This window comes from Leptonotus elevatus, chromosome 3 (assembly GCF_054856555.1).
Source record: "Leptonotus elevatus isolate MCC_2025b chromosome 3, RoL_Lele_1.0, whole genome shotgun sequence".
NCBI lineage: Eukaryota > Metazoa > Chordata > Actinopteri > Syngnathiformes > Syngnathidae > Leptonotus > Leptonotus elevatus.
The window spans coordinates 1,490,225-1,510,000 of NC_141241.1; the positions used below are offsets into that span (position 1 = coordinate 1,490,225).

General features: G+C 41.9%; 1 protein-coding gene across 2 annotated transcripts in view; it reads left to right on the forward strand.

The window, feature by feature from the left end:
- The window catches only part of tshz3b (teashirt zinc finger homeobox 3b), a 55,768-nt gene that overhangs the window by 18,326 nt on the left and 17,666 nt on the right, over positions 1 to 19,776 (forward strand). For both annotated transcript variants that reach the window (XM_086072039.1, XM_086072040.1), the window contains one exon: positions 107 to 576. In XM_086072039.1, coding sequence (XP_085928165.1) covers positions 537 to 576 — 40 coding nt within the window. In that variant the 5' untranslated portion in view covers positions 107 to 536. The remainder of the gene's footprint in view (positions 1 to 106; positions 577 to 19,776) is intronic.

The window sequence follows — 19,776 nt, forward strand, 5'->3', positions numbered from 1 at the left end:
CCCCGTCCGCCCCCCCCCCCATTTTTCCTCCCCGTTTTCTCTTAATTTCTCCCCCTTTTTTGCGCACTTTTGACTGACGCTCGTCGTTTGATTGTGTCCCTTCAAGCGCGCCTGTTGCAGGAGATCACGCACGCACGGACGGACGGACGCACGCGCGCGCGCACACCGGGGAAGCGTTTAACCTCCACTACCCCTTCCCCCCCCCCCGGCACCGAGGCGGCGACACGCAGCTACTAAGCCAAGCCGAGCGAGAGCGCAGCCAGCCCGGAGGAGGCAAAGCGAGGAAGGGACGCCGCCACCCCTGGTTCTTCTCCTCGACCTCCTCCTCTTTGCCATTTTTTTTTTTTTTTTTTTTTGTGAATTTGAATTTGTCGACCCGCACGCACGCACGCACGCACGCACGCGCTCCACCGATGCGGGAGTCCTGAGCGCAGCGAGCGAGCACCGACCAAGTGGGGGAAAGTGTTACCCGCGGGAAGCCTCGCCTCAGCGGGGCCGGCAGAGGAAGCGCCTTCCCCGGGGCCAGACGCGCCGACATGCCGCGGAGGAAGCAGCAAGCGCCGCGGCGCGCCTCAGGTACGCGCGTGCACCAGCTCGCCGGTTCTCTTGCACCGCCGTTTGTGCGTGTGCATGTGTCACCTCCCGACTCTCATTGACTTACTTTTCAAGGGATATATTTTTGGGGAAAACGCGAGATTATACTCTCGTCTGCTTTGACTTCTCTTTGTGCACCAGAATGAGGTCTTATTTATTTGATAATAAAAAAAAAAGAGGGGGAATGCTTTATTCATACTTTAGTGCTCGTGATGTTGCAGCTTTTTCTCACCATCGTGTTACTTTCTGGCAACTTTCTACTCAATTATAGCCTTAAAAATGTCTTAAAACAGTTCAACTTTGTGGATGTTTTCCACCGATGTAAACATTTTTGTTTTCTTAGTCAACTCTGTGGTTGTGTTTTTTAAGCTTTAGCATCTTTGTCTGGCAACTTTGCACTAAATGAAAGCCTCATATTCCAAAATGTAGTAGAGCAGACCGGTTATGTGTACAAAAAAAATGGATCTTATTGGTTCAACTTCCTCACATCAGACTTCTCCAGAAATTCTTTATTGGTAGTAAAGTGACATTTTACAGCTGAAAAAGGATCCAAAAATAATACAAGCGGGTCCATCGTCATTAAAAGTGGTTCGTTTCTGTTCATTTGGTCGTTGTCGACGAAATTAAAGCCCCATATTGTTTTTGAAGTGATAAAAACGTTGGTGTCGGCTGATGTAAAAAATGGGTTCGTTGATACTAAAATGTGTTCACCTTTTTGGAACGTTTGTGTTCAGTTTCACTTTCTGACAACTTGGACTAAATCGAAGCCACGTTCTGCCTTCAAAATGGTCTTTTAGTTGCGATGTGGTGTGAAGTCGTGAAAACGATCCGAATGTGTTCATTCGCTCTAACGTGGGTACGTTTTTTGAAACCTCTTCGTTTCGTGTCACTTTCTTTCAACTTTGAACTACATTAAAGCCACAAATCGCATTTCAAATACAGTAAACGAGTCTGTTTGGCGAATGTTGTCTGCCGATGTCAAAATGCTAAAAAACTGATTTGAAAGAAAGAATTCAGGCAGCTTCGTTTGCACTCGGTGTGTGAATGTGAACGGTCTTCTATACGTGCTCTGTGATTGACTGGCGACCAATCCAGACCAGGGCGGAGTCTGCCTTTCCGCTTCAGCTCCTCGACTCGCACGTCAGCCTTTTGCAAACATGGACGCCGCGTCCTAAATGGAAGCCATCACATCGCCATCGCAAAATGCTCCAACAGGCCAATTTGTCAATGTTGACGTTCCAAATGAGTTCATCAGCGCAAAACGTGGCGATGTTTTGTTCTCTTTTTTTGACGTCTTAAGCGCAATTTGGGACACAATTCAAAAAAAGAACGACGTATAGTTTTTAAGTTTGTGAATGTTATTGTCAGCAGCCGTGAAGGTGAATTTGCCCAAAAAAAATGATGCCATGTGGTCACATTTTTGGAGCATTTCAGTTCATAGACAAGAAAACCACATATGGTGCAAAAAAGGGAGACAAATGGACTCTAGTTTGTGAATGTTGTTGCCCGCAGATGTAAAAAAAAATAAAAATAAAATAAAAATTTGGTCGCGTTCACGTCTTTTTTGGGGGGGTTTATGTTCAAAGTTAAGGGAAGTCAGGCACTTTTGACCAATTTGGACAAAAGTGAAGCCACCTATTGCTCTAAAAATGTTACGAAATAGTCGAATGAAACGTGTGTGTATGCACACGCACACACATGGAACGCATGTCATGTGATTTAAGTGTAATGTCGTCACCATATCCTGATTGATGGTTCAATTTCTGTCACGTAGAATTCCCCTTCCTCCTCTTTATGGGCAAAATGCCGTTTCTCCCCTAAAAGCTGACATCACAGAGATCTTTAACTTTCCCATTGATTGGTCATCCTTGGCCTGTGCGTGTCTCGCCCGCGCTCGTAAAACACGCATTACCGCTGGAAGACTAATTATCGTAAAGCTTCAAGGAATAACAACGAAGCAGGAAGAAACGCGGCGCGGGCGCCATGGCGGAAGTTGTACTTTTTTTTCCTTGCCGTTCGCCATTCCCTCCATGAACTGCGTCGTCCTTGCTCACGGTAGCGAACGCGCACTTTCTACTACTGTGTTGATAGCGCGCATGCAGATCGATACTCTGCTTTGGGTGCGAGGTGCCTCAATTTGTCCCGCTTCTCGCGTGATGCCGTTCTTCTCCTTCATCATTGATGCGGCAAACCCAAGATTCACCGCTTTGTCTTTATCTTCTGCTAGCAACGTGACTCGTGGCCGCCATCTTTGCGGAATGGTCTCAAAAACATGGGAACGAGCACTTGCCTCTAAAGTCGTCCTTAAAACAAGTCAATTCACGAAAAAACAATTGAGTGCTGAAGTACAACCTTTTCTACTGTCAGCGTTTTGAAACATGTCATTTTGGCCTGTTTGAGCAATTGGGGGATATTTTTAACTGAAACTTGTCAGCCAATTGGACAAGGTCGTTCTCTGAGTAGAAGACAGAGTGAAAGGACGGAGGAGAACATTGAGAAATAATAACATTGTATTGTTTTAGTCTAATTTGAACCGGAATCAACATTTTGACAGTTTGCCATTTTTGGGAAAGTTGTGCTGATCTCAAATCCAAAGCAATGTAATAAATTGCTGCCATCTACAGGGATCTTGTAGTCATTACCGTACTTTGCAGAACTGAATTTGACAGACGAGATGGGCGACATCGTCTTCTTAGCCTACCCGTTGAAAAAACATACCGGACGAATATAAACGTCGGTGGCAGTAAATGGTTGGATTGCGGTTAACACATGTAAACATCCACAGGAGTAAATAAAGTTATGTGTAGTTCATGCTCGCTAACAACTCCTTATCACGCTTGTTAGCTTCTCTTATCTCGTTCATTAGCATTTTTACGTTTTTTATTTTTTTTTATTTTATGTATAATTTTGCCCAGATTTCCTTCGCTAGTATGTTTTTCTTCCCTTTTTTTGTAGTAAGAACTGGAACTCTTTCACTGCCTTGTTTTTTTCCGCCCTTCTCGCTCTTTATCATCCCAATATTGTAGTTGGCATGTTTTACATTTTCAAAATTTATAAGTGCAATGTTCCCAAAACCGATTTTCTCCGCTAGCATCTCTTTCGTTTCACTTGCAGTCAAACCTGGATCTCACTCGCTAGCATTTGTTTTTGAGATTTACATTTTTGTGCTCACATCTGGCTTGTTAGCACGCTATCATCAATGTAAGCCTCTATGTAAGTATGTTCTTTTTTTATTTTCAGATGGTTTGGCTAGCTAACTTTTCTTACTTGGAAGATCAAGTTGCCCCTTGTTAGCATCACTTTTTTTTTCCCTTGTCATATGACTTCACTCTTATGTTTTTTCATTTCATTTCTGTACTTCAATGTACTATTTTCATCGCAAGCATCTGTTTTTCTGAAGCTCGCACACGAACATCTTTTGTTTGAAAGATTTTGGGATTTACAGTAAGTAGATCTTGCTGACGAGCCTCCATTTTTCCCACACTTGATTATTTCTAGCATCTCTTTTCGTCATACACGTTAGCATCTGGACATTGCCGGTTAGCATCTTTCCCCCGACTTGCGTTCTTATCTCGCTCGTTAGCATCCAGAATCAAGGTCAGCTCACTTTCGTCAGGATTACTATCTCTCTTTTTTTTCCCAAAGCCAGAAGTTCCAGAGCGATGACATCATCTTTGATACTGTCGCTCGTTAGCATCTTTGTAGCATATCTGGCACTATTATCTTTTTTTCCTCCCTTATTTTTTGTACCTAGCTCATTAGCGTCTGAAGTTTTTTTTGTCTTTAATTGCAGATGCAATTTCACAATTACATACGGTGACATCATGCACACACACACATGCACACGCACACACGCACACACATGTATTGCAATACACCTTAGTTTGTTGACAAGACATTGGCCGCTGTTTTTTTAAAATCTGCTTTTCCTATTCTCCCACACAGTGGTCATTATAGTTTACATTCATTCTCAAACACACACACACATACACGTATCACAACACACATTCATTTATTTATATTTTTTTTACAAAGTCATCACTCACTTTCTCTTAAACTGGTTGCTCATTTTTTTTAAACAGCTTCTTGTGTATTTTTATTTTTTCATTTCACGACACTGTGGTCGTCGTTGCCTTTTTTTTTTTTCAAGAATCTATATTTTCTTTAATTTAATATTATGCCAATCATTTTTTTTTTCTGTCTTCTCTGCATTCCAGTTAATTAAAAATAATTAATGCATGAATTGTAATATTTCACTTGAGGCCCACTCGCCCCCTCCTCACCCACTCCCATCCATCTCGCCACGTGTATATCTCTAATTTTTTTTTTTTTAAACTTGCATACAAACTGTAGTCTTCAAAACACAGACATGCACACACACGGGCGCGCACGCACACACACACACACACACGCACAATAACACACGTAATTACATATGTGCAGTGGTGCATGTACACACGGCATGCTGCAGTGACTTTACACTACACATAAACAAGCATGCAACACTTCACACACACACACACACACACACAAAATGTGAGAGTGCTATAGTATTGAGTATTAGGCTAATCGCGAGGCGGAACCCTGGCTTGCTCCGTCGGAGAGACTTTGTTTCATATTTGATTTAATTGTCTGCCCTCTGACAGCCACATTCATCAATGGCCCTAATGGTCAATCACGCACACGCACACGCACACACGCACACGCGCACATAGAGCCCGGGGCCTTGCTCGATGGCAGTGTTTTAGGGCTAATGGACACGACAGACGGATGGACGGATTATGATTCTCTGGACAATGGACATTTGAAGAAGATCAGTTGGAAATTTGGAGAAATGGAAGCAAGAAAACTGGAGGAAATTTGACTTTTTCAATCCAACTGATCTAATTTTGCTTCGACACACAACAGCCAAATCATAGACCGGCTAACAGTTAGCCATTAACAACCATGAATGGCTTCACTATACACTCTCATAGCTGACGCCCACGTCACTCACCAGGTTAAGCCCTGCTTCTTTTCTTCCACACACCTTCAAAGTCACAGATACTACAATGTACTGTAGAACATGGTATTATTTTTGTCCACTTGGCAACCTCAAGTGGACAAAAATTACTTGTTCCTTGCATTCACTTTACTGTGCTTAATAATGCAAAATATTTTTGTTCTTACTCAAAAAAAACAACAACTGGTAACTCGATTCCAAAAACGTTTTGAGACTGTATCTTCAGCCATATTCGGAACCTAACTAGCTCATCTAATATGGGACGGACAGAGATTTCCTTGTCCTGATGTAAGAACACGATAGTTTTGAAATGGATCTTTTGAGGAAAAACGGACCAAATGTGACTTTTTTGAAAAGCACGTCTTTGTCCATTTCATTCTAAAAACTAAAACTGTTTCAGAGGTTCTGTAAAGCCCCCCCAGGTACGTCGATGGGGTTCTTTTGTGTTTGATTATCGTCTCTTGAGAAAGGTGATCATTTTACGTAGCACCGTGGAGTCCTTCAAAGCTGACCACAGACCAGCAAAAAATCATTTGGTTCTCATTTGGTACTGGCTAATGGTTGGTTCTTTCAAGTGTCACTAAGAATGGGTGCTAAAAGCAGGTCCCTTGTGCATACAAGACAAAGAACTGCATTTAGGTACTACGTAGAACCTCCATATTTTGTAGACTGCGCGAGTAAAAAGAGTCTTTGTTTTTGTTTGTCAGAGACACAAACTCCATCCATCCGTCTGTCCAAGTCTTCCCGTCTCGCAGCTGCCAGTTCTGGAAAAAAAACTTGGTCAGGAAGTGGAGAGCGAAGACAGATTGATTGCGCCGTGCGAGGGTGAGGTCATAATAACGGCGGCGAGGAGGTGATTGTCCTTGATTGCAGATTTGAACGCGCTTGTGAACGATCAGTCAACCATCACGCAGCTTAAAACGGAGATAGGGCTGGAAAATCAGGTTAAAGGTTGCCGGAAAACTCCTCCGCCGGCCCCCCTTTTTGTCACTGCGATCCTGCGCATCCTAGCAACCCATTCGCCTTTTCAGTGACGGAAACGGAATAAGGGAGTTGAAATTGGGTCTAAAAAAAAATAGAAGAGTCTGGTGGCTCGATTGAGGTATTGCGTTGTACAAGAGGATTTTCAAGACACCTCTTAAACATATCTGATGGAATCTACCAGGAACTCGAGTAGAACCTGGTACTTCTGACATTATAAATATTGAACAAGTTTCCATTTGTCGGCCCCCTGACTGTTTTCTAAACGGATCTGGGAGTTAAAATGGCTGCGAACGCATCCCCATACCTCGGGATAATCACTTAGTGTGTAACCTTTTAGAGGTGTCTGATCTCGACGGTTTTATGAAGAAATAAACCAGATTAACGTCGCCCAGACCAGAAGATAACCTCAGGATCATCTCCGAGACATCGGATCATTTGCTGACCTTAAATCGGAAGGTTTTTTAAATCCGTGGCAAAAAAAAAAACTTTTATGAGCTCTATGAACTTTTCATTGGCCTTCTCCTGATTTTTTGGGAACTGAACAGTTGTCTAAATTTTTGTTCTTGGGATGATTTTAGGGGGATGAAAGAAGAACCAGAAAAGGAGGTTGTACTTTTGAGAAGTCCGGGAACCTTTACGGTTGGGTCTGTAAACGGTTGGGTCTGTAAACGGACAACGGAACTGACTGGAACTGCCCAAAAATTTCAACCTGCCTCTAGAAAAATTTGTAACATTGCTACATTTTGTTAGGAGGTAATTTATCAGGGCCAAAAGAAAAGTCTCGGGGGAGGCAGTACGTTCGAGGGGTTCGGGAACCTTTGCAATGAACATATCTGGTAGGAGCTATCAGGAACTTGAGGTGGTGGTGCCGCTGGTTTGGACCTCTGCAACCATCCCTTTATATTCTTGCAATTTTTGGGGGGCAGCAACATCAAGAGTGGTTGAGAGCACTAGCCTTATTAGCGTGAGGGCTAATTAGCAACTAAGAGATCTGCAACGGTTGAATGATCGGTGATGACAAGTTGGCACATTTGCTAATTAGCTAGCCTGATTTGTCATCTGCGAGGATCCTGCACCGTCCTCGCTTGCTTAGCCTACCTTCGATGTCAACGGTGACGTCGCTTATTAATCTTTTTTTCTGGAAGCTTCTGTATCCACGTTCATACAGTCAACCCAGAGGTGTCAAAATCCAGGTCCAGAAAGTAAAAAAAACCCTGCTACAGAAGAACGGGTGTTTACCCTGCGGCGTGCGATGTGTCAGGAAGGGATCTTTCCTCTGTGATCTGCTTGAAAAACGGTCAGATCACGCTTTTTACTACAACATCTGGACCTCTGGCACCTCTGGTGATTAGCAATGTGACATAGTAGAAACCAGAGGTGGAAAATCCAAGACCAAAAAGCTTTAGCCACTCAACCGCTTGTTTAATTGCCGGTTGAGTGAAAGCACTTGTGGCTAAAGCCAAACTGTGGCCCGGATTTTTTACTTTCTGGATCTGGATTTGAAACCTCAGTCGACAGCAATTTTTCATGCCGACATCGTCGGTAGAGTTAGGAAGTCTTTCGTCACACTTTGTCAGTTAGTCAAATTTGTGTCATACTGACGTGATCAGAAGGATTAAAAACAAAAGTGTTGCATGTGCAATATCGTGGCCTTTAACAAATGTTATTTTGTTGCCTTTTCAGTCATAATATATTTGTAGTTTATCGCAAAAAGAAAAAAAGTGAGTCGATGAGTGCTGATTGGCAAAATCGGCGCGGTTTCACGACAACAGATCTGGTTCTGTCCTAACACGAGATAGATGGTCGTGGAAAAGCAGCTGATTTCTGTGATTTTTGTGATTTGTGTGTGTGCGTGTGTACACGAGTGTGCTTGTGTGTGTTTTTGTGTGCGCGCGCACGTGTGCTAAAGCGCAGCAGCGAGAGATTAATCACGCTGCATGCGCGTTAGCATTGCAACTCCTATCAGAGTAGAGATGCAGTGGCCCATTTAAACACACACACACACACACGCACACACACACACACACACGCACACACACACACACACATTGTTTGTCTTTAAATAGTGCCTTGTAGAAGTACATTAAGGCCTCCCCTTTCTCCTTTCTGCAAATGTGGTGTTTAATTTGCGCCCCGCGTCCACGTCTGCCGCCGCTAATGAAACACGCAAACATAATGAAGCTAATTAACCTTGTTTAAAGCAGGTTGGGATAATTATTGTCTTAATTAACAGAGTGAAAATGCCTTGAAAAGCACCACCTATTTTTTCTTTTTTCCTTTTTTAACTCGCACCCGTGCTGCTTCTGCCCCGCAATTAGCTGTGATGTCATTAAAAGGCACGCTTGTGTCATTTCCTGATGATGATGATGACAGCCGAGCCAAGTGGCTTCATTTCTTATGAATATTATTTCAGCAACTTAATGAACCTTTTGAGGATTATATTGTTCTCAAAATTTGACTGTCTTGCACATGCTGGATTTTTGTTTCACACCTTAATGGAGGGAAGTGGTACCGGTACTTTTTGGAACCTTTGGGGTGGTGTCTACTACGCTGCTGAATATATTTGATTGGAAGCTTTCAGTTCCCGGAAGTAAAATAACTATTAAGAAATATGCACAGGAAGAGGAACCATGTTTTTAGTTTTGGGCCTAAACAAAAGCCGCTCGAGGTCCAAGAAACTTTGGGGTAGGCAATTTTCCATAAATGTACTTCTGGGTTAATTTAGCTGGGGCTTAAAGAAGAACTCTGCTTTCGAGGTAGTACTTTCTAGAGGTTCAGGAACCTTTGGAAAGTATTGGATTGGATGCTTTTAATTCGGGATGTTTGGCAACACATTTTTTTTTTCTTGAGTACTGACTGATGCCGATGCAGAGAACTGATACAACAAATACTTTTGATGTATCAAATTTCAATAAACACAATGACAGGTACAGTAACGGTGAACAAAGACCTTTCTTTAATTATGATGTACCCGATGAATTGCTGATGCATCAAACGGCTGCAGTGTAGCGCCAACTACTGGCGAGGAGGATACAACAAATACTTTTGATGCATCAAAATACTTTTGATGCATCAAATTTCAATAAACACAATGACAGGTACAGTAATAGTGAACAAAGACCTTTCTTTAATTATGATGTACCCGATGAATTGCTGATGTATCAAAAGGCTGCAGTGTAGCGCCAACTACTGGCGAGGAGGATACAATAAATACTTTTGATGCATCAAATTTCAATAAACACAATGACAGGTACAGTAACAGTGAACAAAGACCTTTCTTTAATTATGATGTACCCGATGAATTGCTGATGCATCAAACGGCTGCAGTGTAGCGCCAACTACTGGCGAGGAGGACTTGCTCATCCCTGCATATTCCAAGAAATTGGCATTAGCACAACAATGGTAACTTAAACATGATGCTAGCTAGAAGTCCATTTGTAGCAGGTTTTATAGTTTTAAGCTTACGATGAAATTCATCACAGGGGGGCGGGGAGGGGGGGGGGGCACAAAGAAAATGGCCCAAGCATTGGTTGGTAACTGGAATAAGTCAAGGCACCACTGAACAATCCGACAAGGTGACGAGGTAGGTTTGTTTTAGAATGGCGGGTGTCTCGTACACGTCTCGTATCCCCCCCCCTCGTCTTCTCCCGCCTTCTCGTTCTTCCTTCAGGATAAGTGGCTGACGGTTTCCAAGCGCGCTTCCCGCCCCCCCTCTGCGTGGAATCTTCCGTGGCGGCGCCCATTATGTTGACAGCTGTCAATTAGAGGCCGCCTTGGTCTGCCTTCGTTACACGTTATTGCCGCCGCTTGATGCTGTCATTTGGTCTCCCGCTTTGGCCTCGGGCGCCGTCACCATCAGCGCCAACAGCCAACAGTCAATAGTTGACACATCAGCACTTATTCCTTAAATTGGCTCACGAGACCGCCGACCCGCCTCTCACGCTGCATCGCTTCTCCTCCCCCATACAGACGATTTGGCGAGAGCAGGCGCCGCTTCCAAATATGGTTGAATATTTTATTGTTGTATATTATTTTGGCCAAGACGCGCCACGTAAACAAGTCAGTCAGGGCTATTTTTCAGTAGTCAGTTTTTATTTAATTTCGATTTTTGTTTTTTAAATTCAGCAGGTTTGTTTGTTTATAAAAAAAAAAAAAAGTTTTTAGTTTAGCTTAATTTAGTTTAGTTTTTATTAATTTTAGTATTAGTTTTAACTTTTTCCACATATATTGAGTTTGACCTGCCTTCTTCTGTATGGACGTATATCCATCCATCCATTTTGCTAACCGCTTGTCCTCACTAAGGGTCGCGGGGGTTGCTGGAGCCTATCCCAGCTGGCTTCGGGCAGTCGTCGAGGTACACACTGAACTGGTTGCCAAGGTTCTTAAAATGTCAGAGGTTCTTGAAAACTGTCTTGAAATTGATTAAAGTGCTGTAAAAAGATCCTAGGAAAGTATTTAAAATGTCTGTCAGTCAGTCCAAAGTGATTGTGGCCTTAAATCTTCCTGAAAGGTCTTACAAGGTCATGGCGGCATTTAGAATGTCCTTCAAATTCTTGCATTTGATCAGTGTCCTTAGAAATGTCCTCAGAAGTTCATGAAAATTCTTAAAAGGTCGTAACTGACAAAATGGAGGGTTAAAAAAACCTCATCTTTGAAAAAGTATGACAGAAACAAACACAAATAGCTATTATTTGTGTTGTCAAATATTAATATTAATAATGGAAATGCGCAAAAGCAAATAGTAAGCAAATATTGACTTGAGCATTTTCCGCGTTCTTAATTGTCACTCAAGTGTAAAAACACAAGCGTTAAGATCAACACAACGAGACGCTCGGTCTTAACTTGAGCGACGTAATGAGGCGCGTCTCTTTTTTTTTAACATCCTTCACATCCGTAGTGTGTTTGTGTAGAATGAGTGTGCACGTATACGTTTGCGTGCGCTCGTGTGTGTGCGTGTGCGTGATGAACGGCATGGAAGCGGGCGTAATCAGAGTTAGCCCGGGCTGACATCCTTCTCAAGCTGACAGCAGCTTCCTCTTCTCTCTCTTGCGCACGCACGCGCACGCACACACGGCGAACCCGGCTCCTCCTCGTTTCATGTTGTGATCACTTTCAGATGCTCGTTAGCGTCCATGTTGTTGTTGTTGTGGGAAGCAACCAGGAAGTGGCGCTCTCGTCGGGCTTGATCGCTTGTCGGCAGGTGAGGAGGTTTTTGGCACCAAGCAGTTTTGCTGTGCTTGGAGTTAAAAAACGGTTTCTGCAGCTCTTCCTAAGAGGGACTTTGACTTTTGGGCACCAAAGGTTCCTGGAATTTGATCAGGTCCAAAACTCGAATTTTTGTTGAAACCTACCCATGTTCTGCTCAACCCAGTGAGAAGCAAACTTTTTTTTCAAGTGAAAGAAGTGCATCTGCTCTTTTCTTTTGGTAGTTTTGGAACTCAAGGTTTCCCAAATCAGACAAGTAATTGACAACTAATCGATATATTATAAAGTGGCTAATTTGAGTGAGTGTATAAAATGGCAGATTTGCGAGAGAAAAAAACTAGCTATAGTCTGTGAGGATTCGTTGGTGGCTAATGGGACACTGTTTATAAAATGAAAAGGCAAGATGGAGAAAATGTACTTGTAATGACAACACTTCCTGATCCCCGATCAGCTGACTAACACTAACCAATCAGAAGATGGCATACTTTAGGTAAATGCAAGTGAATGACAGAGAGCAGCAGATTGGACACTAGCACAAAAAAAAATACCAAAATGTATGAATGTGTCAATAATAATTCTGGAAACATAAATGTACAAGCACATATTTATGTTAACAAATGAACTTAAATGCTTGATCTTCAAGGTGTGGACCTTCGCAAAGCGCGGCGTCTGTCGCTGCTTGTGCTCAATGCTTAACATCAAAAGGGTTCATCTCTGCTAAAGCAATTAATTGCTACCTCCTTATTTGAAAACCTCAACGGAAAGTATTGGCACAAACATCCGAGTAGTACGCTACGTATATTTCTTGTAAAAAAAAAATAAAAAAAAAATAAATAAAAAAAATGTTGGACTTTATAATGTGGCAAATTTGCACGTTTTTTTACTCTGAATATCCCCACGCTAAAAAAATATATACATATTTATACGTGGCCCTGATACACCGTCGTACTTATCACATCATAGTGTGACACGTGATTTTTTTTAGTTTTTAGTTTAGTTTTTTTCCTGGTGTGGCAACAATGTTTTTTTTTATTTTTGGCAGTAAATGGCTGAAGGGCAGGTTAGCAACTACTTTTGGCAATATAGTGTTAGCAAAAGGTATCTGCAACTCTTCCTCGGAGGTTCTACTTTTCACCCTGTTTGTGTGGTCCACATTCACAACCGTTCCTAGTTCTGGTCTAAATTTCCCGTCGGAAAAAAAGCGTTCCAGGAGCATCGCTGCTTGCTTGTTGCTAGCAAAGACGTAGCTAACATTTGCAGTGGTTCAAGAGTGGGAAAAAATATGTGTCAGAGGACACACACGTTTACACGCACACACATGGCGCACCCCCCACCCCACCCGCTCGGTTTCATTAGCTGACTGGCAGGGTGGCACTTCTCAAGCTCATTAGCGGGCCAGGATTGATGGCGCGGCGGAGGAAAAGGAGGAAAAGGCATCTGTCAATAATTGCGGGGAGCGGCCACTCCCGTCTCCGCCGCCTTTGAAAGCTCATTAGCTATGCGCTTATCAGCCACAAAGATCAAAAACATTACTCACACACACACACACACACATGCCGTGATACGTTCATTAGCCATGGGCACCCTCAGAAATGGGAATGTGGTGGGTGTTGTTTGTGAGGGTGCAGGTTCGTGTTTGTTGTGTCGGAACCTTTGGGGTTTATTGCGATGCTTTATGAGTGTATAGTGCAACTTATTTTCGTTGACAACGTTACTAAAACTAAAATTGGAAAAGCATTTTTTTTTCTTGAACAAAATCAATTCAAAATGAAAATGGTTTTGGGGGTGGGAGTTCGGACCCTTTGAACCGTGTGTGGCGTAGGAAAGAAGATGGCGTCGCTCCTAAGCGGCAGCCGTGCTGGTGGCTGAATGTAGCGTCTCTGCTTTTGTCACTTCATTTAGCCCAAAATGCAAAATTAGTTAACAACTCTTTGTTTTGGTTCATATGTGGGAGAGAAAAAAATGTATATGAAAAATATTGTACACTGTACGACCGGGTTTATTACTTCTTAACAGGAATTCAAGCCATAAAAATCCACTTTAGAAGTTGGCAGCTTGGCAAACAAGTGATAGAAATCGAGACCATCCTTGTTTAACTTTAGGAGCAGTATTGTGCAGTGCACTTGTTGTACTTTAAATTCTGTGAACTGTTATACGGTACCTCTATTTGATTTGTGAATGGCTGTTGTAGAAAAACCCTAAAATCATATTATTTTTGTTGAATTTTTACACCTTTGGACCAAAGCGGTATTGTTTTCCCTTGAAAGAACCACATTTCCCATGAGGCCAAGCGCATATCATCGTGAAATCCGGAAGGCGTCATTGTTTCCCGTGGCTATTTTCTATTTTTTTTTTTCTGTAACGTTTCTCAAGTATGTTAACAGCAGATGGTGGTTGTGATCTTGCCTTCTTTATTGTACACACAAACGGCTGCGCCCCCCCCCTCCCTCCCTCCCTCCCTTCCCGCGATGCGTTCGTAAACAAGAAAGAACACAACTTTTGAGTGTTGCGCGGCTGCTCGGGACAGTGTGGAAAGGCAAACTATCAAGCTGATGGCTATTTATTGCTACCACGCAATTTCCCCATAGCTAACATTAGCATAATTATTTTAATGCAGCGTCGTCTTTCGCCTCGCTGGCGAGTGAAATCCTGTACTGTGCTTTTATCCACATCCAGGAAGGCTTTTTATCATCATTATTATTGTCGCCTCAGACAAAAATCTCCGTTTCTTGCAGTGTTTTGCGGCTTTCCCATGATAACAGACGTTTGACCTTTTTCGTGTGTGGCGGAGTTCACACCGTCCACCTCAAAGCTGTTTCGTGCCAGTAAAAATGATACAGACCCCCCTCAGGCCGTGAGAAAGGATTCATTAATCCAGCTGTAAATCAATGTTTCATCAGCAGAATTATGAAAATATGAATTGAAGGTTCAAATCCTATTTAGTGTTGATTTAAACTAATACAATCTCAACTAAAGCAAAAAATAATAATTTATATTTAAAAAAAACTAAAACTAACAAAAACAAGCAAACTTGCAACAACAAAAAAAATCAACCTAAATAAATGAAAAACTGCACTTGAGTTTGTTTGGGGGTTTCTGGCAGCTGTGTTTGGGAAACTGAAGGAAATGTATTTCTAACTTGTTTCTGGGTTCATTCATCAGGTCCTAATGAAAGAATTAGCATTGTACATGCTAGCAAGCGTGACATTAGCCATGCTACGCGCTAAATAACGTCTTAAGTTGTAAGAGTCCTGCTCGAAAATGTCGTTCAAGTCGACATTTCATGATTTGGTAGTTCAAAGTTCAAGTTGCGTGAAGAGACAGCGACGACTCGGCACATTTTGCCGCGTCGGCACAATTTGGACTTTTGGCACAAAGATGAGTTGCCAGTGGATGCCTGGTGGCCAGGAACACTCCGTTTCCTGCCGCCATCCGTCACTGACGCGCACTGACACGTGTCATTCATCAAACCGTGTGTGTGCGTGTGTGTGTGTAATTACATGTGTGTGTGTGTGCGTGAGAGGATAGGAAGCAGACGGAAAGGCGGGATTACAACATTGGCAGCGCTCCATTTCCCCTCCGGACCGTCACATTGTAACACAATGAAGCACATTGCACATCACTGCAAAGTAGCGCACTTTGCTGGACGCTTGATGAGGAACACACGCTAATAAGAAAAATAATAATAATAAAATCAAGTAACATGATGGTCGCATGTGCGGCCAAAACATTAATCAGCATTTAATGACATGTATCGTTTTTTGAGCACTCCAGAGTTGAACTCTTTGCTTAGGTTCTGCTGTTTTTGGTTAGCAAACTTAACATTGAAGTCTTTGATGTCCGCATGTGAACAACATCTCCAAGCTCGGATTGTTCAAACAAAAACAAAAACAAAAACCTCCTCTTGTGAGCACTGAGAGGTTTCTATTTGAGGGATATGTGTTTTTTTTCTCACAAGGTGAATAAAGGGGCCGCTATTTGAGCAAATATGCTAATATTGGACGTTTAATATATTTTTTAAAGCCTCTGATAAATGCCTTTACTCTCTTTAGTAAATTAAAATTAACTTTGTTTCATTGAAGGAAAAGTCTGAAGGTCTATTTGAGTCTGGTGTTCATTTTTTCTGAAATGGATTACGGCATCTGGTGAATAAATGTGAGTAAATAGAATAACACAATCTTAATAAAATCACGTATACAAAAATAATAAATGCCTTACCCCAATCGGGTGCGTGTCACTTTTTAGTACATTTGAGTAAATAAACGCTCCATTTTAAAAGAGGTTTCGACAGTATTTGGCATGAGGACTATTGGTTGACTGAAGAAATGCAGCAGTACACTTAAAACGCATTTATACAAAAAAAGTCTGGGGTGTTTATTTTTCTAAATTGGATGTTACATCTGGTGACTAATTGGGTCTTGTGGAGCCACTTTTTGAGGAAATAATACCGTAAATTGCAAATCAAGGATTGATAGAAAGAAGTAGTGCCCCATCGTAAACACCTCACCCCAAATAGATGGCTGCTATTCCGTAGCTCGCTCAGTAAGTGCACTCGCTGCTTGTTTTCTGTGTGGCGGAAATAGATGGTGGAGTGGCACTCATGACTAATTGGTGAGATGCAGTTTTGATGCTTATAAAGGCTTTCACATATATATATATATATATATATATATATATATATATATATATATATATATATATATGAATAGGCTCATTTATATCAAGAAATCGGATCATTTCATAAACACCTTCCCCTTACTCGTTGCCTGCTACTCTTTGCAGGTGAGTTGAGAAACAGGTGTTTATTTTTCTCAATTGGATGACGCAACTCTTTCCAGCATTAAATAATTTGAATAAATACTGCAATTTTTTTTACTACTAATGCAAAAAAAATAATTCTGCACCTTACCCCTAATAGGTGTCTGCAAATTTTTGTTGTTGAACAAACACTTTTTTTTTTTTTAAATATTTGTCTGTTTGGAGGTGCTTTTGAAGGCTTTTGAATGGACAGGAAAACGGTGTACATCAAAGGCGACTCGGGGGTCCGGTCGGACCCCCTGCTGTATGAAACGGTGTTGGAATGCGGCCATTTTGTTTTGATGTTGTCTTTTATTTGCTGCCCGGAAGCAAACGTGTTCTTCTTGTTCGTCTTGGTCTCCTCGCTTCACTGTGATCCTTCATTTCCTCCCTTTGTCCTGACCCGGACTATCCCCGCTTCCTGCCTCTGTTTACACACACACACACGCACACACGCACACGCACACACACTGCACACTTTGGTAGCTCGGGTTACAGCTCTGTAGCCGTCCAGTCTAAATAATAGTGCGGTGATGAATGGCAGGGTAGCATTCATATCCATCAACAGGCTCTTTTTTTTTTGAGGAGCATCCATCTTGTGTAAGGCCTCCTTTTGAATCTGGAAAAATGTGTGCGCATGTGTGTGTGTGTGTGCGTGCATCAGGGTTCTACTAGTTTTGGACTTTTCATTATAGTTCATTTCGACTTTTGCTTTTCATATACACTTGGTTGTAATTATTGTTGTTGGTTTGCTAATTTTCATTAGTTTTTATTTTTGGGGATAATGCTTGGTTTTAGTTTTTTTTTAAATTGGATTTAGTATGTGTTTTAAAAAAACAACAACAACATATGTAGTATTTGTCAAGTGCAAGATTTTTTTTTAAAAAAGAAAGAAAAAACAAGTTTAAAGAGGAAAATGAAGGACATTTTTGCTATACTGTAAATATATTTCATTTGAGTTAATTTTGTAAATATACAATGCATTTTTTTCATGTTTCATTCTCTGAACCTAAATCAAAGTGGAATCCCAATTTTGACAAATAGGGGGCAGTCCATTATGGCTTCTCCTGATTCGTCAGTACAATCCTGCAATACTTGGTAAGATGGCTTCCCTAACGTTACCACCAAGTGTCGGTCAAAGATTGACCGAAGACTCCGAAAGTACGTAGTCGTACTTTAGCTTGTAAAAGTCAACGTGATTTATCACAAGTAGATATGACAGATGTTTGGAAGAAAGCAAAATCTTTGGAAAACCACAAATTCTGTAAACGTAAGTATCTAGAAGAAGTCCTTTTTTGCCATATAAATCACCAAGCTATAAATCTCACACATTCTATTGCGGCCACAAAACTTTAAATCACTTTTTCCGCACAATGTAAAAAAAGGGATTCCGCGCACTCTGCCTCTCAGCGGCTCATATTTAATATTTGGACGTCGGACGCGTATCGCCAACTATGGCTCTCCTTTCCCACATGCTAAGGCATCACTCGCTTAGTTGTAACTCAAGCCTGCGCCGACACCAAACCCTGCAAATTCATAATTTCATACATTCTGTACCGCTGGATGAAATGGTGAAAGTTGAAATCTCTGTGGGCAAATTGAGACGACCTCTCAAAATATCCACACCCTATTCTTGCCCACTTCCTCTTTCTTTCTTCTTTTTTTTTTCTTTTCTTTTTTTTTCTTTTTTTTTAGAGCTCAGTATTGTTCATTCGGAAATGTCATCATCATTGCTCTTTTATTTTATTTTTTTATTTTTGTGTGTGTGTGTGTGTGTGTGTGGGTGAGTATGTGTATGTGCGTGCGTGCGTGCGTGCGTGCGTGTATTTGTTAGCTCACCAGAAAACCTATTAGAAAAAAATCCCTCTTTCTTTCTTCTTTGACCGTCACTCTATGCTTTTACAGTTGAATAAAAGTTATACATTATAATAGACTGTATTTGGAACATCAACACCCTTTACTGCAGGGGGGGGGGGGTCACTCACCTTTTTGAAACTGAGAGCTTCTACTATTAATGCGAAGGGCTACCAGTTGGATACGCACTTCTGGAATAACAAAATTCAATTCACCATTTTGTTATTTATACCTGATCATGTTCATGGTTTTTTCCCCCATAATAATGATCAACAACATGGTAGGAAATGGATAAATATTGGGATGCAACATGTTGTTTCTATACATTGTATATATTTCCAAATGATGATTTTTTTTTACAACATTCTCACGAGCACCATGTTGGTGACGGCTGCTTTTACAGGGTGGCAGTTTTCCATCGCGGCGAGTCGGTACGGTGGATCAAATCGCTCGATCCGCTGGTGCGAGTCGCCAACTGTCATTTTTTTGCGCGATGGTGCGTTCCATTCGGGTTCATTTTGCCCTTCAAAAATGGATGATTTTGCCGTCAAAATTCTGCCGTTAAAGTGATTATAGGCGTTAGTCTTAGGCTAGCTTAGCAGTTAGCATTACCTCTCCGTCTTTCCTCATAATCCTTTTCGCGAGAACGGTATTTGAAGTGTATGATGGAGGCGGTGATTACTGACCTTAACTTTTTATCCACACTCATAGCCAGTCAATGCTAGCAAGCTAATTTTGTAAAAAAATGGCAGCGATTTTTGCCTCCTCAGCCTGCGACCGCTCCCGTGTAGGTGACATGAGCGCCTCCGTCCATCTCCGTGGTTTAATTCTCAGTTTTGTATTCTTCAATGTGGTCTAAGGCGACGCATTACTTTTGGAATTGTAACCTAACGTTACGTTGCAGGACTGCAGGAATCAGACAACGACTCTTTATTGCATCCTCCCTTTTAATGTGTAAGCTAAGCATGTTTGTATGCAAATGTGAGCCAAATTCCAATTCCACGCTTGTGCCATGTTGCTACATCTCGGCAGATAGCGTTTAGATGGAGTTCTTTTTTTTCTTTTTTCTTTTTTCTTTTTTCGTATCCAACCCCCTCCCATGTTGCGCAGATGTGCTGATTTACGGCGACCGGTCCGTCGGCTGGTGCTCATCCATCAGCGACGGGTTGCTAGGCGATCACGGCGGCAGCTGTTTGCTTTTTGACGGCGACCGAGGGGCCGTCAGTCAACGCTTTTCACCTGCAACCCAATAATTAATCAAATGGCGGGAGAAAGATAATTAAAAAGATAGCCGGGTTAAGGCGGGAGAAAGCGAGCGAGAAAACGAGCGTTTGGTTTTT